At 34.5% G+C, this 25204-nt stretch overlaps 1 protein-coding gene across 1 annotated transcript in view; it reads left to right on the top strand.

The window, feature by feature from the left end:
• The window catches only part of EPHA6 (EPH receptor A6), a 415820-nt gene that overhangs the window by 280196 nt on the left and 110420 nt on the right, over positions 1–25204 (top strand). The window contains exons 7-10 of the mRNA XM_087721464.1: positions 3804–3966; positions 17001–17109; positions 20421–20491; positions 23559–23684. Of these exons, the coding sequence (XP_087577590.1) occupies positions 3804–3966; positions 17001–17109; positions 20421–20491; positions 23559–23684 (469 nt within the window). The remainder of the gene's footprint in view (positions 1–3803; positions 3967–17000; positions 17110–20420; positions 20492–23558; positions 23685–25204) is intronic.

A 25204-nucleotide genomic window follows, 5' to 3' on the forward strand; every position in this document is an offset into this window, starting at 1 on the left:
TTCATAGGTTTGCTTTGATACTGTCCCAGATCTCAATTGAGGAAGAATGATTCTATAAAAATCAAATTGATACAATATTTGTTTTTATTATTAAACAAAAAAAATGGAAGGAATATATTATCTATGTTCTACCAATATAATTTTGGTTCTTAGATATTCCCATTCTAGCAAGACAAATCTATATTCAAGTTTTAAAAAAATCTCTTTTCACTTTTTTACACAGAAGGGCCATAGTTTACTTCTTATGATCTGATGGGATTCTCCAGGGTACATTGAGCATATTGTGATAATATGGTAATCAGAGTGTTGAAGTGAAATGTTATGTCATTTTCTTTTTGTTTATTTCCCTTTTGTTGTTTCTTTATTTGATCTTAAGTCTTCCAGGTTATTTAAGACTTCATAGACCTATTTTAATAAGACAAAGCAGAACTTAATAGACCTATTTTAATAAATAAAATGAAAGCAATAAAATGAAGGACTTTCAGTTATACAATCATCAGTCTAGATACCTACTAAAAGAGCTTAATTATTTTCTTTGATTTTTAAGGTTAAATGTTGTACCGGTACCTGACAACAAAATGAGACTTTCTTAGAATTTCAGCTGATATTTTTATTCCTACTGCTTTTCAAGGTGGGAAATAGTTATTATGTTGGGCTTTGAAGCATCAGTGGTATTGGACCCACATTCTTTCCTTTTCAGTGATACTATAACACTTGCTGGGGAGGCAAAATGTAATTGATTTGGGGGGAATAACATACTATTATGTTCTGGTTTGTATACTCTCTTTATATGTGTATAAATATTTCATATTTTCCTTGTTCAGTTTACCAATGGATTGCTATTGCAAAATGTAGTAATATGCTGGAGACTTCATTAAAAATAAACAAAATAAAGACACCCTATAGGACAGTGATTTTTTAACTGTCTATCCTCTTTTGAATTATGAACATATTATTTAATATTTTCCCAGTGCTTCATTTTCTATGAACACAACAACTTAATCATATAGAAATTGTTACATACTGCTAAGATAGTGATGATGCACTGTTTTTCTGGAGCAGCATGTAAAACTTTGCCATGCCATAAATATCTTCACTTTAGTTGCATAAGATTAGAGACAGTTAGGCCAATTTTATTTATGTTTCATGTTTTCATGTTTCAAACCTGCAGCGCTAATACAATAGAATCCCTTGGTAAGGGGAGGGTTCCTTTTTTAGGGTTTATTTTTTATAATTCATTATTGAATCTAATATAAAATATCAGACATAAAATTTCTTTTCCTTATTAATACATAATATTTATGCTTTATCACAGCCTTCCCCAATGGCTCCCAGAATTATAGAGGCTACACTGAAAATTCTGAACACTGAAATGTTTAGATTAGTTTATTGACTCTAATCTAAAACATGACATAAAATGCCTTTTAATAATTAATACACTATATTTTTGTTTTATCACAGATAAAGTATCCCAAGTAGATACTTTTTGCTAATTTATTATTCATATCCAAGTATTCTACAGTTGCACTGAGAATTCTGAAAACTGAAATGTAAATGATACCATGTAGGTAATCAAATATGATAATTCTTTTCTAAAATGAATTATGGTTTACTTGTTAGATTCAAGCTAAGGTAAGGTTGAAAATATTAAAAAAAACAAAAAACTTAAAATTGCAACTGTCTAAAGAACTGGAACAATATTGCTATTGGTATTAAGCATGTAAATTGTTTTGCCCTATCCCTTATCCCTTATCCCTCAGACCCTTACAAACTCAAAATATGATCTACTTTCACTTGTTACCAAATGAGATTTATAGAAACATTTTTAAATGTTTTGGAACATGCTCACCTGTGGTATATTGAGCAGAGCAAAAGAGGAATCAAAGAAATTCTCTGAGAATCACTAAACTGCTGCTACTCCTATCAATCTTGCAGCAGTGGTAATGGTTGGACTATGTCTAAAATTAATTTCACTCAAGAATTTTTACTACACTGATTTTGAAGGAAATCTATTATAACTTATGAAAAATACACATACTTTTAGTTTTCCCAAGAGAGTGGATTATAGAAATACTGCAAGATAACAGTATGCATAAAAACCAATTTCCAATCTAAGAAGCTAATAACCCAGTTTCAGGGTTACAAGCAAAAATCCAGGGTTGATTTTCCTTTCTATTATTTATTATTATTATTATTATTTATTTATTAAATTTTGTATTCTGCCCACTCTCAAAAGAGATTCAGGACTGCTTACAATAAAAGGGAGAGGGGATATAAAAAAAAAATAAACAACAGTTTAAAATTACACAACAGTCACAAACCTGAAGTGGGGCTGGACAACTCAACAGCCCCAGGCCTGCCGGAACAGCCAGGTCTGCTTTGCGGAAGCCCGGAAGGGTGGTGAGGGTCCGGATCTCAACGGGGAGCTCGTTCCAGAGGGCCGGAGCTGCAACAGAGAAGGACCTCCCCCAGGGTGTCACCAGCCGACATTGGCTGGCAGACTAGGAGAAGGCCTAGTCTGTGCAATCTAATCGGTCTTTGGGAGGTAATTGGCAGGAGGTGGTCTCTCAGGTAACCAGGTCCGGTGCCATGTAGGGCTTTAAAAGTAATGACTAGCACTTTGAAGTGTGTTCGGAGACCAATGGGAAGCCAGTGCAGCTCGCGGAGGATAGGTGTAACGTGGGTGTACCTAGGTGCACCCACAATTGCTCGCGCGGTTGCATTCTGGACTAACTGAAGTCTTCAAACACTCTTCAAGGGTAGCCCCATGTAGAGCGCATTACAGTAATCCAGTCTTGAGGTGACGAGGGCATGAGTGACTATCCGAAGGGCCTCCCGGTCCAAATAGGGTCGCAATTGGTGCACCAGGCGAACCTGGGCAAAAGCCCCCCTGGTCACAGCCGACAAATGATGTTCTAAGGTCAGCTGTGGATCCAGGAGGACTCCCAAATTGCGGGCCCTCTCTGAGGGGTGAATAATTTCACCCCCCAGGCTTAGAGATGGAATAGCTGGACCATCCTTGGGAGGGAGCATCAATAGCCACTCAGTCTTGTCGGGATTAAGTGCAAGCTTGTTCATTCCCATCCAGACCCTGACAGCCTCCAGGCCCTGGCACATCACTTCTACCGCTTCACTGAGTTGGCACAGGGCAGACAGATACAATTGTGTATCGTCCGCATATTGATGGTATTTAATCCCGTGCCGCCATATGATCTCACCCAGCGGCTTCATGTAGATGTTAAATAGGAGGGGGGACAGGACCAAACCCTGCAGCACCCCATAAGTGAGGGGCCTAGGGGTCGACCTCTGCCCTCCGACCAACACCGACTGCGACCTGTCCGAGAGGTAGGAGGAGAACCACCGAAGAACGGTGCCTCTTTCTTTTACCCACAGGCCTACCCACGGATAGCGCCGGCATTTTGGCACTACCTGCGGGTAGAAGTGAGTAGCAGACATTAGAACACTCCCATATTTATGCATATACATATTTATACATTATGTTTTAGTAGTTATTTACAATTTAAATATATCCATGTTTTAAAGTGTATAATCGCCATTTTCTATAAATGTAGTCTTGTACTAATTTCATATTATGTTATCTAATTACTAACTCTTGAATTCACAACTCTTGCTGTATAAGAAAAACAAACATTTCTTAATACATAACTAAGCTTAGCCTGTGCCACAACCCATGGCGATGGCTTTTATCCCTTGAATGAATGCAATTTGACATTAATAACAAATTTTAGTTTTGAAAGGCTGCTAGTATGTCACATCCTATTTTTCCTTCTTCTGTCCCTCAGGAGAATGAGCAGCTCAGCTATTCTTCCACAAGGTCAAAGGCTCCAAGTGTCATTGTCACAGGTCTCAAACCAGCCACCAAGTACATATTTCATATCAGACTCAGAACTGGAACAGGATACAGTGGCTATAGCCAAAAGTTTGAATTTGAAACTGGAGATGAAAGTAAGTCATAAACAAAGACCTCAAAACCTTGTATACCTAACATAATATGCATCTAATGTTACACAACTTGCTATTGGGAATATTAGGTCAAAAGTGAATTACTGATTGAAAATGTTTATTTCTGTATGTATTCACATTCATTTATTTATCACTCAGATTCCAAGACATGAGGACTTGAGTTCGATTTGCAACGTGTCCTTTAAATATGCAGAGTTCAAAAGAAAATCCTGAGCTTTTATCTTATCCTATCTATCTATCTATCTATCTATCCATCCATCCATCCATCCAATTTATTAGCCACCCATCTTACAACAGGGTTGTAAGTTGCTTACAATATTTAAAAAAAATAAACTATACATACGTACATACATACATACATACATACAGTACTACACAAATATGTATGTGTATGTATGTATGTATGTGTATGTATGTATGTATGTGTATGTATGTATGTGTGTGTGTATGTATATATATGTATATGTATGTATGTATGTGTATATATATAAGCTAAAATTAGGGAGGGAGGGAGAAGAATGAGCAGAGGGGAAGTTGGAGTGTGATATTAATCTATTAACCACTCCCAACATGAAATTCCTCCTTTGGAGCCCCAAGTCAGCTAGCAGAGCCAGTTCCTTAAGCTCTTGAAGAAGGTCAGGAGGGTTGGAGCAGACTTCTCTCTGGGGGTGTTCCAAAGAGCAGGTGCATGGCAGAGAAAGCCTTTTCCTTGGACCATGCCAGTTGCAATACCCTGGCAGATAGGGGCCACAGCATGGCTTCTCTGGTGGCACAGAAGGCCAATCCCAGTGGGATGAGACATTTCTTTAAGTAACCTTTAGTTGCCTTATTTTTTTCCCCATGGATTTTATTAGGTTTTTGTTTTGTTTTGAAGTTCATCATAATTTGAAATCCAAACCTTTGACAAGCTATCACTGATTGGTAGTTTGGTGGCACAGTGGTTAGAATGCAGTACTGCAGATTAACTCTGCCCGTAGGCTAGAGTTCAATCCTAATGTGACTCAAATTTGATCTAGCTTTCCATTCTTCTAAGGAACTGATTGTTCAGGACCAACATGCTGTCATTGTAAACCACTCAAAGAATGCTGTACAGCTCTATGGAGTGGTATATAAGTCTAAGTGCGTTTGCTCTTGCTATTGTAACTATATTATATAACTCTATGGTAATTTTAGATGTTATACTATTGAATAGGAGTATAAGGCATTATTGACCAAAGCTGAGCTTTATGAAATAATTTAAATTAAACTCACATTTTCACAAAGTCCCCACTGCCAGCAATCTTTCTGCTCTCATATGCCTTAAACCCAAATAACTGATTAGGGAACACGGCAGAAAAATGAAATTGGAGCTAAGCCTCCAAATCTTTTGTGGATAAATGATACTATACGTTTTCTTTAATTCAATAAAAGCCAAAACAAAGATGTGTGTACAGTTTTCTTGCTTCACTTTTATATGAAATTAAAAGTATATCTCAGGAATGGCCTATCTTGAAGGGACAAGAACAACTTGTAATACATTCATAATTTATAGTTATCTACCTTATATCTAGAACTTTCTTAAAGTTCCCAAATATTTTAATTTTTAAAAAACTGGTAAAACCAATATGTATGTATATATATAAAATCAGTAATGCCATATATTAGATTTTTTTTTATAATGTCAGTGTAAAAATTAAGCTATAGATTATAACTTCAGCAGTTAAAACCTTTGAAATGGTTATATACAATGTAGAGAGGTTTTCACCCAAGGCCATCACCCAGAGATTGTAACTGGCTAGAAAATGGGCAGGCAGGGTCAGGTGAGTGATAAAAATCCTGTTTATACAAAACTATATAGGTTGGCACCCAAATATGAACTGCTGAAACCATACCTGGGAAAAAGATCAAGCAGGGGTAGTATCATAATAAGACAAGACCCTGCGTGGGATATATTATCTAGAGATAGCTGAAAGTAGAAGTCATTGGGAATGTGGCTGGAATGTCTGAATTAAAAGATAGCACTGAGGCATTGATCATAGCAGCACAAGAATAGGCACTAGGTATCAGATCCATAGAAGCAGGGATATATCTCACCGGGTCCAAGGTGCAAACTGTGCAAAGAGACCTTAGAGTTCAACAAATAGTAGCAGGGTGTAACGTAGAGGAAGGAACAACATTCACTCAATCACATAAACAAATAGCAGGCATTATATACAGGAACATCTGCAGTATATAGGCTAAACCCTGCCAAGTCCAGATGGTAGATTCCATACACATTCATAGAGAATAACATGGTTAAAATTCCATCGGTCTTCCAGATCCAGATGAACAGGCAGGTACCAGTCAAAGAATTAGATATCACAGTAATAAACAAAAAATAAAAAATAGAGGTACTGTAGAAGTGCCAAGTAACAGCAACATCAGGAAGGAGTATAAGAAGATATAGAAGTATGAGAGCCTGAAGCAGGAACTAGAGAGGATGTAAAAAATAAAGGCCAAAGTATCTTAGTCATGGTAGGAACACTGAGCCCTGTGACTCCTAAGCTAGGAAAGTGGTTGCAACACATCCTGGGAACAACATCAACGCTTTCTGACCAAACAAACTAAGGAACAACTAAGATCCTGTACAGAACCCTCAATTTCACAGTCATCTGGTAGAGGATGTACCAGCGGTAGGGGTGAGAAGGGAAATGTATGTATGGGTGGGTGGGTGGGTGGGTGGATGGGTGGATGGAGAATGGGTACATTGTGGGACTGACTGGTTGGCATTGCAGTGGGACAGATATGGGATAGGGGAGCTCCGCTGAGCTTCACAACACCCAGCCAATATCTGCCTGCTAGAAGATCCTATGGGGCCAAAGTCACACTGAAGGGGTGGTGAAGAAAGGAGGGATTCTTTGTAGATCACGAGGAAACAGCAATTTCTTCGTTTGATCCAAAGAAACCCACCAGATCAGCAGCAGAGATGACAGCTGTTTTGGCAAGACCAAAGCTGTGACAACCGGGATAAGAAGATTATGAGCTGGAGTGGTTTGTGGACAGAGGATTGAAACTGGATGAAACGACTTTCAACTTTTATACTAGAGACTTAAACACAAATAACAGCATTTTTTAAAAAAAGATTTTCCAAAACTAAGAAAGTGATGATTTAATGCACGGAGAAAGATTACACCCAAAAGTGGAAAAAGAATCTTTGATTCTGAAGCTTTAAAATATAGAAAGCCTGGATTGGAACTGGTAGTAGTATGAAAAGTGACTTAAATTGTGGATAATACTATTTGATTATTGGAAGAAATTGTATACAGAAAAAGGAATCTCAAAAATTTTTTGACAGTCAGCTGTTTAATGCTGGATCCTTGAACAGGGGTGCCACCTACTGGAGAAAGAAGATATTATACTAGAATACTAGTGGAAAATGATCTTGACAGTGAAGATTAAGTGATAATATAAGAAAAATAAAGCGAAGAAAGGAAATAGTGAAAGGCAAATAACACCTGCAAGGACTTTTTATTTTGATTCCATATCTATTGATGTTTTGGTGGCTTGGAAGTATTGAGTGAGCCTTTTGACATTTCTAAAGCAAGGTGGATTATAATTAACAAGAAGCATCTTTGAAATTGAATATTCGATTCTGTGGATTAAAGACATTTGGGGAAATTTGGTGGGTCAATCTGGATTATTAAGACTACTTGATAAAACACTCTATGAGGTGAAAAGGAAAGAAGAAAGAAGAAAAATTAAACAAGACTTTAAAATTTGGGAAATATAGCAGGTGTAAATTGGAAAATTCTTAAAGACTATAAATTTAGGAGATTTTGAAGAACAGTTCCAAAACTGTTCTATTATATTAACATTGGCATTTTTTAATGTTTATGAGCAATCGGGATATTGGAATCTTGGTGGAATATTGCATTATTATTAACTAATTAATAATTATAAGATGTTTGAACAGGGAAAACAAATATTGTTTATGAAGAAATATTATTGATGTTTCAATGCATTCAGGAAAATATGACAAGAAATCATAGGGAGATGATGGAATTGATATAAAATAAAGATGTAAGATTAGAAACCCCCCAGAAAATGATAATAAAAGATGAACAAAAATTTCAGAAAACAGCTCCTTCTGGTTTCAGGAGAAACCAGAAGGAGCTGAGGAAAGAATAGAGGAGAAAAATCCAAAAATGACACAAGTGGAGAAAGATGTGGAAGAGATAGCAATAATTTTTAAAATGGAACAGACGACTCTCTAAAACTTCAAAATATAGAAGAGATTACATAGAAAGTTCTCTTTAAAATTATGAAAGAACTAAAGATTAAATAAATGTGATGTAAGGAGCTACAAGATCCCAAGAGAGAAGCATGAAAGATTTCCCAAAAAGTCAATAAGAGTTGAAATTATAAAAAGGGCAAGGGATGATGGATAGATATAGAATACTTATTAGCGTGACTATTTTATTAAGAGTTAGAAAAAAGAGGTAGAATTTGGAAATTGGTCAAATAATATAGTGTATACTGATATAGAATAGAATACATTATAACTACTATGTATACACAAATATATATGTATACACAAATGTTAGAAGTTGAAAGATTATGATTATGTATACCTAAAAAATATTACTATTATTACTGTGTGTAAAATATATTGACCCAGACAAAACTTTGTCCACCAAGCACCCATGGATGTTAAAGAAAAAACTATAAATAAAATTATTTAAAAAATAGAGAGAGAATGGCAGTATATATGAGAGGTTGTTTTATGAGAAGGAACAACCATTTTGAGCATTGTGAAGATTTTATGGTTTATAATGATATAAATCATTAAAATATTTAGAAATACTTTTATGGTTTATATCATTTCTTTAGTTATGATTATAGATTTTCCAATATTCTTGCAATAAAAATCAGCTTCTAGCAATCTGTCATGAATCTAACATTCTTTTATTAACATATGGTTTAAAACTCACGGAAAAGACACATTTATAAAGTCATGATTACAAATGAGTACATAAAAAAGGGTGAAACAAACATGAATGAAACTGGAGTATTAATCTCTTTGTAGATTTGACAAATGATTTTTATCAGAAATAAAAGATATAGTTCATAATATATTCTATATTGTTTCAGCAAACCTTTTACTCGTTGCAATTCTGAGTAGATTTAGATTCTGTGTATTTAATGCTTAGATTTTATGAAGATGATCAATGATATAAATATAGATAATGTGGACATAGACATAGACATATAGATTATATATTGCTATATTTTCCCCAGAGTCCTCTGGCTGTGGAGTCTGTTAGAAGTAGTGTAAATAAGTAAATAAAAATAATTTCTGAAAAGTATGGGATAATAACTATTATGAAAAATGGTAAAATGTTTTAAATAAACTCTATGTACATTACATATGTAGAAAATTAAGTATACAGAAATGTTTAAAGTCATTCTTTTGTAAAAGCTGATTACTGCTTCTTCCAGTGGACAATCTGCATTTCCTATTTTTCTGGGTAGAATGCAATCTATGCTATTTCAATTATTTAGGATGGAATTAGATACATCATTATGTGGAGCAGTCAGAAATTTAAGAATGATTATTAATGGTGGTGCATGAAGCAGAAAGAGGATTGTCTGGCACTGCAGGAGTAATTTTAAAAGCTAATTAATGAAAGAGGATGTAGTTTTTATACTATATGAGTAGTCAAATATGTACTCATGCACAACATATATTAATAACCAATAGCACAATTAGAAACTTCAGTTGTGAATTAAAAGAAAATATGATTTATTCAAATTGATGTACATCAGAGTACTGCAAAGATATACATCAGTAGTATATACATAGAAATAAATACCAAAACAATGAAAGAGATAAGTCAGATAGAAGAGGAGATTTATAAGCAGCAGCTGGAATTGTGGGAGTGTAGAAAGAAAAATAAGAAAATTTACTCAGTGACAATCTGAGTGAATAATTCATTGATTGTGTGTGCAGTCATAGATGTACACATAAAAGTTTCACAGAGTCTTCCTTCTTTACCAGTGCATATACAATATATGCCTTAAGAGATCAGTTGGAGGAGCTGCAAGCCATACATATTTGCACTTGCTCCAGTGTCTCTGTTTAAAGTGGAATTTATCCAGGCTACTATTAAGCCAATAGAATAAAACCTTTCACACACATTCATCCCGCCTTTCATAATTGTGTTTTCTCTTCTTAAAATCTCACTGTCTTCTAACAAGCCTTCCTCTCTTTTAATAATAGTGTGGTTTTTGATATTAGCTTGATTGGCTCTTAAAGGACTACAACAAGAGTTATAAAGAATCAACACTGTCAAAAATCTCAAATTACTACTATCATAAAAAATATGAACGCCAAACATATATGATATGGTGATGTAGCTAAACAAAGGAATGTTATTTCTTCCACTAGTGTTGCTTTTCCCAATAAGGTGGTCTTCAAATAAACTGAAAATGCAGATTCAGAGATCACAAAACATCCAGGGAATTAGACTGTGGTAATCTTCCATTCAAATATATCTGGGACTCACATAAAGAAAATGTGTAGGGAAGGAAATTTTATACAGTATTTGGGGAAAGAAATTAAGGACTTCAAGAAATGCGTAGAATGTTTCCTAAGTTTTGAAGAAACTAAGAATAACTGTAGATCAAATTTTACATGTCTCTACAACCACAAGAAAAACATTGATTCATTTGATTTGATCAATAGTGCAAGAGAGTCTCTGTGTATTTATTTATTTAGCCTATGGCAAATACACGGACTTATAGTATTTTAAATGTTAATGTCCAGTCCACCTAGCCATTCAAGGACAAGGTGGTCTATGTTGAAAAAATCAGACATTGGGCCGGTGTAAAGCTCTTGATGGACATTAGGACACAATGTGGTAGATTGCCTCTATGCGTGTTACAATTGGATAAACTGTAAAATATGAAACATCTACATCTTGTTATATATGCATCATAGGAGTAAATGGAATGGGTGAGTGGGTGTGGGTGTTGGTTTGTTTGTTTGTTTTTACATGAATATATCTCACCTGAGAATGTACCTCTGCTTAAGTGGCTCCAGAGAGAAGCCATGTCTCCATGTACATAGTGAGACTTTTTTTTTTTTACTACATTTACATACTATCCATCTCATTGGAAGTGACCATTCTTTCTTCTTGAGATTGTAGTCCATCTAGTTCTGGATGACTCTCTTGAATTAAGATGGTTAAAACATTAAATCAATGTAAATGACCCATTCTTGAATATAACACTATGTTATTTCTGTGAAATATAATAAAACACAAATAATTGATGTATTTAACTACAATGCCAAACATTTTGAACATCTGAAATATTCAGTTTAATAATTACAATTAACAATTACCTTAACTGTTTTTTATCATTTAAAATCATTTAAAAATGTTCTTCAATAGGATTAAATATGAAGAATATGAAGAAAGAAAAAGGTGATACAATAATATCTTGGCACATGCCTTTAAAACGGCATTTGTTTTTGTTCTTTATAATCCCTTTTGCAGGACATTAATTCGTTTCCATTAGAGCTCCAATCACAACGGTTTGTATCTATGTGTCTTGCAGCTGCTCTCTTTTATCTGTCCAGCTGTCTTTCTGTCAACTTTCCTATTTTTCACTCTGCTGGAGGGTCTGCTGGCTGACAGATGTCAATTTGCAATAACTAAGGCATGTAACTAACAGATAAAATTGAGCTGGTAATAAATAGGTTTTAAGTTCACCCAATGGCTGAATAGCCAATATATTAAAAATGTTCACTATTTAAATTTAATTTCAAGTTATTTTTTTCATGCTGTATTATAAACAGAAGATATCCATACTTTCTGAAACAGAAAAGTACTCCAGTCTCTTGATTCCATGGAGTCAGTTAATCACCATTGTTCTAAAATATATTTATACAAATATGGGTTGTCTGCGCAGTGGAAAAAAAGATACACTACTAAAGATATTAGATTGAGAATTTAAACTTGGAAAATATGCAGTAATGAAGTTAGCAGCATATTCTCTATCTATCTATCTATCTATCTATCTATCTATCTATCTATCTATCTATATATATATATATATATATATATATATATATATATATATATAACAGAAAGATATATAAGTATTTAGAATATGGTTGTAAGGGGGGGAGAATTGGCTAAAGAACTAAAATCAGAAACACACAAAATGTTAAATCTTTATAAAGAACAACAAAGTGGAAATTAGAAACTAATATTTATCTATTGTGAGTTTACCTTTTGGGGGGTGTATTCCACAACAACAAACAGGAGAATCAGATGCAGCTCAGAGATTCAAATCCTTTCTCATGGTTTTAAAATAATTTAAATATCCAAATTAATTTAAGTACTCTGTTTTTATGGTTAATTGTTCATCAAAAATATATTGAGTACTGTATACTATTGTGTATAATACAATATATAATATAATAACTATAATATTGGCAATTCCTTTGTATGCCTATTGATATCATATTTCCACATTTTTACTTTTTACTTTCTTTTTATTAGTCTTTTGCTCTCTTTTCTTCTTTTTTAAAATGATAAATAAATAAATAATTTTTAAAAGATATATGCAATTAAGTATCAATCTTATATTGATTATCCCTGAACTGATAGTGATTGTTTCTCCCAGAGCCATCATATAAGAATAAGAAACAGGATTGTAAAACTGAAGATTGTAACAGCCCATAACAGAAAGCTCTGTGTGTTTAATAGTTTTAGTGGTGGTAATATAAAAATCTACTAAGAAGTCCAGCAAGATCAAGTCAGTTGGAATTATATTGCATCAGAGGTGATTGAATAGAAAGATCAATGTGATTTTGCTAACATATCCAGACATGAAATCTGACTGGAAAGATATTTCATTTCCTTTAGGGCTTCTTACAATTGTAGATCCAGCACCTTCTCACCTTAAAAAAAGAAGATTTGAGGCTAGATACCTCAAAAAAAATCTGGAATCTGTTTACTGGAACAAAAGAAGGAATGCAGTGGCTCAGTGGCTAAGAAGCTGTCGATCAGAAAGGTCGGCAGTTTGATGGTTCAAATCCTTAGCGTCATGTAACGGAGTGAACTCCCATTACTTGTCCCAACTTCTGCCAACCTAGCAGTTCGAAAGCATGTAAAAATGCAAGTAGAAAAATAGGAACCACCTTTGGTGGGAAGGTAACAACATTCCGTGCACCTTTGGCGTTTAGTCATGCCGGCCACATGACCATGGAGACGTTTTTGGACAGCGCTGGCTCTTCAGCTTTGAAACAGAGATGAGCACCGCCCCCTAAAGTTTGGAATGACTAGCACATATGTGTGACGGGAACTTTTACCTTTACCTTACTGGAACAATAGGAGCAGCAACTCAGCTATGGCTGCCTTCCAGTCAGTTTCTCACTTTGAAAAAAAAACATTTTTGGAGTATAAGATGCACCTTCCCCCCCTAAAAAGGGTGAAAATTTGGGTGTGTCTTATACACCAAATGTAGCCCCACCCAGTGCCCCCCTTCCCTTTGGCCTCTGCCTCCCAGCAATTTACTTCCTTGCACCAAACAGAGAAAATGGGGCTTGCGGAGGCAGTAATAGGCTATGACAATCCCTACAGCCTGAAAGAGCTGATAATTGGCAGGCCCGTCCTTAAACTGAAATTGAAAGTGAAACTTGCTATTTGCTGCAACGAGGCAAATTTCTGGGAGGCAGAGGTAGATTTTTTTCTTCTTCTAATCAGGCTAAACTGAAATAGGCTGTTTGCCGCAAGGAAAAAGTCAATAACTATAAATGCCTATAGAATGTTCAAAATATTAGAGTTATTTTTAAAGACTGCTTTATTATTGTTCTAGACAACTGAACAAAATGAAGCAGCTTTTTAAAATAAATGCTTGATCTGAAGATGTCCAGTGCTATTGTATCTTCCTTTAAATAGCAGAGAATAATGTATACTTCCAGAAAGCCACATCAACTTTAACAGCATCTGTAAAAGTATAGTCTGAAATGTAACACCACAGTGTATATCTTCTGTACTGTTTGCTGCAAGGAGGTAAATTGCTGGGAGGCAGAGGCAGATTTTTCCCCCTTGTTTTCCTCCCCAAAAGCTAGGTGTGTCTTATGCTTCAGAGCATCTTCCACTCCGAAAAATATGGTATTTATTCCAATATTGCATATGCTGATTCCCTTTAACTGCTGGCCTTTATAAGAATTAAGGCCACAAGAGGATAAACAGTGCATAGAAATAATCATTGTTGCATTGCATAAGTGATAATTAACAAATAGAAGTAGATTTATATTTTATTTTACACTATAAACCTCAAAGAAGTGACCTTTTGCATCATGTTACTCCAAAAATATGAATACTTGAAATATTACAAAGTAATCAATAATCTGATAATCTTTAAACTATTACAACACAAATTTCTCAATTCTTTTACAAATGAAAAATTACAACTTTTAAAAGTATAGATGCGTAGAGGTAGTAGAGATGGAGGGAAATCTTGGGCACCATCAGTCACAGATTAACTCTTGCCATGATATTTATAAGCAAATATCTCTGTCATAATATTTTTGAACAAATATCCAAAATTAAATTTTCTACATTGTTGTTAGAGGCATACAAAACTTTCTTTGTGTATGTTAAACAGAAAAAAGATACAAAAGAGAAATACACAGAATGTAAATAAATGAAACATATTATAATGGATAAAAAAGAAACAGATTGCATATCTCTCCCTCTCTGTCTCTCTCTCTACCTCCCACCCTCCCTTTCTCCCTCCCTCTCTCTCTCTCTCTCTTTCCCCCTCCCCCCTTCTCTCTCTCATATTCAGGAACTTTTTCTCAAAAATAAAATGAGACAGACACTCATAGTGCATGGTTGACAACCAGTTCCAAAGTCACTTGCAAAAAGTTGGGTAAAAAAACTAATCTTTCCCTCGGTTCTATTACAGACAGAACTGAACACTGAACCATAACTGAGATAAGGACTAATTGGTACCTCAAGATGGCTTATTAGAAATATTTTCTTGGTTAAAGTGCCATAGCTTATTGAGTAAGAACCAAGAGTCCAGGAGGTGTTCAAATGTAACCCTGTCCAAAACTGCCAAGACTCCCCAATCTACCAGAGACTCATGAAATCCTCAAGTACTCCCAGGAAGCTAAGTGGATCCAGCAGGTCCTTGGTTTTTATGAAGATTCCTGGGATTAAAGCATTAGAACAAATGCTTAGCTTCTGATGGAGAAAGACAAGAATGAACTTTGGTCATTAAATTGGGAAAATGTAGTTATTTTTATGTCTCTACTGCATCTGCAAAATGCTCTTTTTAACACAACCTGGTCTTTTATGGGATCTGAGGAACATTCAAAGCACTGCTGTGAAGTTTTGGCTGATATAAAGCTCCCTCTATCCCCCTTTTAATTGGACTAATCGAAATTATGATTAGACTAATGAATGATTAAATTAATAAAGTCCTGAGACCTTTATAATACAATTCAAAATAATGCATGTAATAATATTTTATAATGCTTATTTTTCCCCAGGTAATTGGGGCTTTAAAGAGCATAAATTATGGGATGTGTAAAATGGATAGTTTCAGCATACTTAATGTACTGAAATTTGAGAAACTAATTATTTAATACTCAATCAAAGACTTCAATATGATACTTACTACATGGTCACTAAACACCCTGACTTGATTCTGAACAATGTATAAAATGTACTGTTATTACCACATGTAAGATAAGAAATTCTCATCATCCAGTAATAGTTTGCATTGCAAATTGAAATTGAATTACATTTCCTTTTATCTGAATTTGCAGTTCTCTCTAATACAGCTGTAGTCTTTGCATTTAAGCTCATAATATTAGACTACAATTTTCATTCTTACAGACTTTCTCTTGAGTCTGTTTTTCATACTAATGAAAGAAACCCCAACTGCCTGTACGTAACCAAAGCAATTAAAACAGCACTGTGTGCTAGATGTTTTTCTTCACTTACCTCATATAATATCTTAAAATATAGGCAACATACACTATATATATATTCCAGTTCATTATACTTTTGGAGCCATGAATCCCAGGCAAATTATCTTTATGCCTTCTTCCAAGTGAAGCCAATTGTTCAGCCCTTCTGCATCTCCTCCACAAGCATCTCTGGGAATGTCAGTACTGCTGATAGGATTGGTAGAATTTTCAATTCTGGAGAAAATGGTATTATGTGGATATTTGTGTGCTATTTCTGCGTGTAATGTATACTCTCATTTTTTTAATACTATTCTTTTATGCATATTTCAACATGGCTTTCAACAATACAGATTTTTTTAACATTGCAGTACCATATCACAAAATTGAGAACTGTGAAAACCAGAAGAGAATCACATTCTTGTACATTTATTAGTTTAGGAGCTGAGAATCAGGTTGGTTTCTGTTAAAATACAAACCAAACATATTTCATTTCATTTCCAACTGGTGGGTCTACTCCAAACTCTTATCAGTACAGCATATTTATAGCATATTCAATGTCTGTAAGCATGTTAAAACCACTTTATCTTTCAGTGCAAAATATATCCAGAGGAACCAGGCTGTTATAAGCTACTATATAAATAGACTGCTGGATTTGGAAATGAGACCCAGTTTTTGTTTAACATTCCAGCTTAGATCACAAGCTGTTTTAAAAGTCTATCTCACAAGATTGCCTTAAGGATAAAATGTCACTTGAAGTGTTGTGGAAGTTATGAAAGATGTACATAATGCATAGTAGAGTGAGTGCTTCTATATTCCTGTGCTGCTGTTTAGCATCATGCAAAATGAACAAATAAAAATATTTCTTCTGCTCAAGGTGCCACCATTTTAGACCAGAAATGTTACTTTAGGCTTACTAAACTATCCAATCAATCTCAGCAAGACTATTTTTAATAACTCTGTTTTTTGTCTGAGGTTGTAGCTGGCCTGTCAATAGACTGTAATTTCTCCTTAAAGGTATTGCTCAAAAATTGACTTCTATGTGGTGTTGTTGTTTTTTCAGCTTCCGATATAGCAGCAGAACAAGGACAGATTCTGGTCATTGCCACAGCTGCTGTGGGTGGATTCACTCTTCTAGTCATTCTCACTCTTTTCTTCCTCATTACTGGAAGGTAATATTAACACTGCAGCTCTCCATAGAACCTAGTACCCATGTGCCATTCTAAACTTTAATCTCTGATTATAATAGATTAAAGTAATGTATAGAACTAATTTCCTCAGGTTCAGATTAAAACTATATTGCATTACTTACATAAAATGATGATAAACAAATTGCACAGTGCCTGATCATGTTACTGAAGTTTAAAAATGAGACCCAATATTCTGATTGCACCATAAACTATGACTAGTTCTGATTGCACCATAAACAAAGATCTGTGTAAGTTCTGGAAAAATAAGGGCTTTGCAGAAGCAGTAGGCCAGATTTGTAAACATTATTAGGCACGTGTGATAACCTTGCATGTCTCTTAAATTGAAATCTAGGAAATAATAACTTCTGTGTTTCTCAAAAGGTTCTGAAAGGCAGAGGAAGCTGATAAATATTGAAAAGAACATTTCCTCAGGAAAAATGATATTAATTTAGTAAAAAATATGGAATACTTATCATCTTATCAAACCTAAGGTTATTTCATTGCTTAAAAAATATCAAGTGCTTCATTTTTAACTTAGCAATTTTACTGTTGGGATATTTAAAAGATATATCAGTTAACGATCCAGTTCTGTTCAATTTCATTTTTTAAATCTGCCCATCAGCAACCACTTCATGAAAATGAATATTATCAAATATTATTGCCTTTTACTTAGATCTAAGAATTCACAGCACAGCAATTGGCCATAATAATATTATTACATAAAGTGTTTTATTCTCTCATTGATCAATAAAATTGTGAATGGAATTCTTGAAAGGGTTTCCACAATTTAATTATATTTTATTAAGTTTTTGTAGTCTTCACATTTTTGGGATAACATTGTTCCTATGTTCTGCTTTTTCGGGAAGTTTCTTAAATAGCGCTCTCCCTCACACTGAATTTAAGGTATAACTTTCCTGTGATTCATATGACAAATTGACATGATTAACAAGGCTCTTCTTTTAATATGACTGATATCACTATTAAAGCTCTAATTGTGATGATTAACTTTCAAATTGTATGCAAATCAATTAAGACATTTAAGACAGTGAGTTCCTCTGAGCCAGTGGTGGGTTCCAGATCCCAGTGCAACTGGTATGGTGCAACAGGGCTGGTTGCCCACCACATGAACATGCGCAGCACACACATGCATACTTACCACCCATGATGCCTCCGCAATGCTGCAGCTGCTCAGCGGAGTGTCGCGCAGGCACCATGTGCTCTCTGCGCCTGCACAGAAGCCCAAAAAACTTCAAATACCGGTAAGGAGTGTAGGCAGGTGGGTGGACCCTCCAGAGCACCAGAACAGAACGGTACCAGGTGCTCCCGGCAGGCACCAGTACGCCCATACTGGGGCATACCAGCTGTAACCCACCTCTGCTCTCAGCTCAATTCACCTTTCAGGGTTGTTGTAAAGAAAAATAGAAAGAGGAAGGAATATTAGGTATGTTCACTGCCTTGAATTATATATAAAAATATTAAAGGCAAGATAAAACAAAGTCAAAATAAATAAATCAAAATAAATAAATGCAATCATAATAGTTATCATGGTGAAAAAAAATAGCACAGTAAATACCATTCTAGTATAATGCCTCAGGCTTATTATTATGGTGGTAAGAGAAATAAATATATATGAGAAGTTCTTCATGTGTATTAGATTTAGTAGGTAATACAAGGCAAAAAAAATAGTTTTTCTCCATTCTATATTTTCTACATGATTTCTACATTCAATGGAATCATTCTATTATATAGTATAACAAATTATTTTCCTGAAATTTAAATGCTAAGATTAGACAGAATGAGACAACTCACATGAAACTCTCAAGTTATTATTGGAATTGAGACAAATTTCAAAGTGTATAATTTGGCTTTGACTAGGTGTTTTCTTCTTTGAGCTAAAGGATGTTTGATGCTACCATACACCGAATCTTACGGTTACTTATGAATTTATGTAGATTGGAGAAACAGGAGGTCATAAGCATCCGTATCTCAGGTTGATTAAATGATCAGCCCTTAACCAAAAGTTTATAGGGTATTAATGTAAAAACATTAGTTGGAGGAGACGAGAAGCCGATAAATTTTACAGAATGCAATAATTAATTATGGTGGAAATAACAGAAAGGTTACTATGTTATTAGATTGTGCATATTTCAGTGAAATTATGAATTTTTTGGTACCCAAATAACAACAAAATTTATTTATTTATTTGTTTGTTTGTTTGTTTGTTTGTTTGTGAGTCACCTATTGGCTAAAGATCTAAAATTGCCAAATTTAGATTCTGATTTGTGTATGATATTTAAATACGATCGATGACATGGAGCATACCACAATTGATACATTGTGGTTGCTCAGAGAATGTCTATATTTCAGAATTTGAAAAGATGTCTCCCCTTTTTGGCAAATGTGCTTTAAAGATTTTTATTTACTGAATAAAAGAATTATTTATTTTAGATCTTAAGAATATCTACCAGTGGTATTTTGACTACAAAATATTCAGTATTACAAAGATATTTTGACTTTGCCACATCGGTGTCCCCAATTATCCAAAATATTAGCTTCTTTGGAAAAAATAAAGATGTACTCAGGTATAATTCAGCCATGATACAACCTTGTCCAGGGATCTAATTAGAGAATAGATTTATCCCTTTACAACTGTCCCAAAATATAATCTAGTTTTCTTGGTCACTAGAGAGCAGGGGTGTGCAACCTTACTACTAAGTTGCAAAGATGAAACTAAATCAGTATGTAAATAAACTCCTGGTAACCATGGTTCTTGATGATAAAATGATAAAATATTCCCATGCATGAGAAAATGTGGTGTTTTGATTATAATTGTAATTTTAAGCATTTCAAATCCTGAACCTGCTTTGATACTTAAGCCCTTGATAATGAACAAGAAAGGCTTTCAAAAACATACAGTCTGATCTCAAGTGCTAGACACCAATTATTTCTTTCTAACTACATGTGAGAAATATCAGTCTAAAAGGAGCTTTTCCCTTTGGAAGGAACCTTGTTTGAGTATACTTGGAAGAGATGTGAACAATGTGTACACCATTAACACCTGTAAAGTTTAATTAACTGATATGTTACTGGAGTCCTTTTCATACATTTTAGTATCTATTATATAAAATATATTTTAATAAGACATGTTAACTACTATCTTAATTTGATTTTTGGTTTTCTTAGCCCCTTTCAATTAAATGCAGTACTCTTATGGTTATTATATAAATAGAATATTAATATCATTCATTTTATGACATTAAGGCAAAAATAAAATGATGTTTGTTTTCTTAAAGATGCCAGTGGTATATAAAGGCAAAAATGAAGTCTGAAGAAAAACGAAGAAATAATTTGCAAAATGGAAATTGTAAGCAAACGTAATTGAAATTTAAAAAAAAAATTAAATCAGTTTCACTACTGTAATTTTAACTTGCATTTATATTGCATATCAAGCTGGTAAACCAATGTATGTCCTAGCTAGAATTATATTTTGCATCTTTGTCTAGCTGAATGTGGACAAATTCATTTCAACGCCAAGGAAAATTCATGAGTACTACAAAATGTTTTGAAAATTTGACATGATTAAAGCAACCACTTCATCATAAACCTAATGAAGCTTATGCATCACTCAAGCCAAAATAACCAAATAGCAAACAACTTCTGTGCATTGTTAGGTGTTTTTTTTTTAATTTAGCATTTATTTCAGATTATTTAGGGGGAAAATAATTCTGTTCACCTTTAAGGTATGCAAAATAAATACTTCTCATTAGCATTTAGATGTTTACAAGAATTTCCACCTGCTGCTTGTTATATGATTTTTTGGTCATTACCAACTTTTCTATAGTTTTCTTTCCACAATTCATCAACGTTTTAAAACGAACATCAGCGTAGTCTGAATTAACAGTTTAGGACAGTGATGGCAAACCTTTTCAGCATCTGGGCCACAACCCAGGAGAGGAGTTGCCCAGGGGGCATGCGCCTGCCGGAAAATGAACTTCCGGTTTCCGGCATGCGCATGTGCATGCACGTGCAATGATCAGCTGGCCAGTGTGCATCATTAAGAGCCAAGGTGGCGCAGTGGTTAAATGCAGCACTGCAGGCTACTGCTAGATCAGCAGGTCAGCGGTTCAAATCTCACCGGCTCAGGGTTGACTCAGCCTTCCATCCTTCCGAGGTGGGTAAAATGAGGACCCAGATTGTTGGGGGCAATATGCTGACTCTCTGTAAACCACTTAGAGAGGCCTGAAAGGCCTATGAAGCGGTATATAAGTCTACTGCTATTGCTATTGCATGCTCACACCAGAAAATGGAAGACCAGCTCTTCCAGTTTCCCACACTGCTGCATGCATGAAGGCCAGCTGATCATCATGCACACATGTGTGCCAGAAACATGGAAAAGAAATGGGCCACACCATATGTGCAAGGCGGCATGGCTTTGAGTGCTACTCCAGGCACACGTGCCATAGGTTCACCATCATGGGTTTAGGGTATAAGTCTACTTGTGCTATATGTAATAATTACACTGATACCTCTAAGTGAAATAGCATGATTAGGGGCAATATAAAATCCACCCAAATATTTTCTGTAATGAAAACATAAGCCAGTAGAGCAATTAAAATATTAAAGACAGTGCAGCTTAAGTATACAGCTTAATTAAGTATCTGGTCAAGATTCAGAAATACAAATGAGTCAGTTTAGTTATAGTCCTAAGCAGCTAAGATAAGGCAGACTTTTATATTAGTACTTTCAAGTCTTCATTCTAGCTGGCTGGCTTTCATTAATTTTGTTTAACATGTGTAATCCATACTTACATGAAATGTTTCCCTTAAGTTTTCACTTCAATAACTTTTTTGCATTTAATTCTGTGCTTCATCATGCTCCTCTCCAGAAGTTGAGCTACAAAATACGGACTGAATCTGAAAAAAGTAAGGCTTTTAAACCCATAGGTTTAAGGGGATTCAGTAGCCACCAACTCATTATACTGAAGCCAACCAGTAGAACAGTGGGATGGAATGTAACAGAAACAGAAATTTATCAAGTAAAGAAGACTAATGTTACATTATTAAAAGAGTAAGGAGAATAAATACAGTGTTAATATTAATGGGTACAAACAAAACAATTGAAATACTTAAAAACTCTTGACGTGACTATTAAGGAGTCATTTTGCTTTGAAGTTGGACAGAGGGACAGACTGATTATTTACCTATCATTCATCTTAGTTTCCCAACATTTCCCATGTGTTTATTCTTTTGAAAATATATTGGCCATGGTCAATGCACTGATGAAATATCTTCCCCTGAGAAAAAGGATAGCCTGACAGAATGTATGATTAAAGAGTTCAGTATAAAAATTGAAGGCAATAGCATATGTTTAAATATCAGTTATCCTGTGACAATCATGAAACATAGCCTGATCTAAAAATAACATTTTTTATTTGCAGTGTTTTATAATATACTTGTTAAAGGAGGAAAAAGGAAGAATAAATAATCATGTACTGTATATCATAAAGGATATAATCCTTATTTCAATAGAATATTTGTAGCTCAGGGTGAAACTATAGCAAGGATATCAAACTCACAGCCTGCAGGCCAGATGCATCACGTGCTGGCCACACCCACCAGTTTAGTGAAGAGGAAAAAAGTCATGATAAGTCATGTGATGATGTGTCATCGCAAGTTTGACACCCCTGATGTATAGAGTCCTTTGTGCTCTGTGAGCTTGGTGGTTTTCTTCCAGATGTTTCTTGTAGACAACTGCCTAATCAAGGAGCCATGAAGACTACTCCCACCAACACTGATAAGGCAAACCATTTATACATAAAATGAAAGCAAACCCAAATCCCTTCTAGCACTGATGATGTTACCAAGTTTGGTAATGAAATTTCTGCAAAAAAACAACCAACCTCAAAGAGTACCAATGACCTCACAATTCCTTGGTTATAATGACAATTGATCATGTAGCCAACTGCCTTCTTCATTCTTTTTTATCATCTGGGGCCAGACCACACAATAACTTGGAAACTTTCTTCCATGACTATATCTTAAAGGAAATAAAAACGTAAACATTTATCCTTGAATGCCATATTATTTACATTTCAGAAACCCATGCTGCCATCTAATCATCTTCATCTTACCCCGCCTTTATTAAAGAAGGGGGGGAGCTAATTTTCTCTCTTTCTTACCCCTATTATAATTGCATCCATTTGCATACTTGCTAATATATAAAGCTTTCTCCATATGCAGCCTTTTCAAAAATTGTTTGGGATGAATGTTAATTAAACAATCATGAGTAAAAGCTTAGAATAATAAGGCAACTTAGAACAATAATAAGTATTAGATTTCATTATGGATCTTAATGATCTCATTTGTTTTATTTTATTTTAATTGCTACAATCATTTGTATATAATGCAAAAACTACCTTTCTGATTTTACAGTACGATTCCCAGGAACCAAAACATATATTGATCCAGATACTTACGAAGATCCATCCCTTGCTGTTCATGAGTTTGCAAAGGAGATAGAGCCAACAAGGATTCGTATTGAAAGAGTTATTGGAGCAGGTAAAAAATAATCAAATTTTCCCATGATTAATAAGCGCACTTCTATAATAATCTAGTGCTATTATTACCATAAAAACTGTATGAATGTAGTTTTCTAATAATATCAAATATTCTAGAAGGTAAATCTTTATATGTATGTATGTATGTATGTATGTATGTATGTATGTATGTATGTATAAACACACACACACACACACACACACACACATATGCTGGTCTTATTGTATTTGGGTCTTTTCTCATGTAAGATTGAGATTGTCTTGGCAACCTTTCGGCAAGGTCTCTCAGCCTGAAGATGGAGAGTGAGACCTCACCGAAACATTGCCAAGACAATCTCAATCTTACATGGGAAAAGACCCAAATATAACAAGACCAACATACCTACCCCCGTGAAAATCTGCGCAGATAGATAGATAAATAGATAGATAGATGATAGATAGATAGATAGATAAATAGATAGATGATAGATAGATAGATAGATAGATAGATAGATAGATAGATAGATAGATAGATAGATAGATAGATAGATAATCTATATTCAAAAGTAACCCACAGTGAGTTCCATAAGGTTTTTTGTCTTTAAAAAGTGTATAAAATATTATTGTCTATTATAATTAGAACAAACCGGTATCCACCAACACAGTTGAATTAGATATTAATTCCTTAACAGGTTGTCATTTCAATCCTGATCAGCATACTTTCTGTTACTTTATCTCCTGATTCCTGTTGAGAAATTTGTTATACATTGGTTTTATGTTTGTTATTTTATATTCTATAGTTTTAGATGGTAATGCCTATGAAAATGACTCTATCCCTCTGCTCTATCCCTCTGCTCTATCCCTCTACTCAGATGACATCTTGGCCATATTATGTACATTACGTATTAGCTATCTGTAATACAGCTAATCCTCAATTTCCAACAGTTCGCTTAGTGACCGTTACAACGACACTGGAAAAAAGTGGCTTATTACATTTTTTCATACTTATGAAAAAGTATGAAAAAACTATGACTGTTGCAGAATCCCCGTGGTCATGTGATTTATATTTGGATGCTTGACAAATGACTCACATTTATTCTGGTTGCAATGTCCTGGAGTCATGTGATCATTTTTTTGCAATCTTTTGACAAGCAACATCATGGGGAAACCAGATTCACTTAACAACTGTGTTAATAATTTAACAACTGCAGTTATTCACTTAATAAATGTGGCAAGAAAAGTCATAAAATGGAGCAAAATTGACTTAATTTCTCAATTAGCAACATAAATTTTGGGCTCAATTGTGGTCATAAATTGAGGATTACCTATATAATATTAGATTAGACCAGAGAAGATTATTATGCTTTTGTTTCAGAGTCCCCATAATAAACGAACTAATCTAAAATCAGTTACTGTGTATTTACTTAAAAAAAATAAAATTGAATCTCTTTTGATACTATATGACTTTGAACATTGCTTTGGATAATAAATGTATGACTTGGCCTATTATCTTGTGCTTTCATTTGTAACTAATTGAGTTTA

The sequence above is a fragment of the Thamnophis sirtalis genome, unplaced genomic scaffold (assembly GCF_051295495.1).
Source record: "Thamnophis sirtalis isolate CommonGarterSnake01/CBP01778 unplaced genomic scaffold, rThaSir2_p1.2 scaffold_8, whole genome shotgun sequence".
Classification (NCBI taxonomy): domain Eukaryota; kingdom Metazoa; phylum Chordata; class Lepidosauria; order Squamata; family Natricidae; genus Thamnophis; species Thamnophis sirtalis.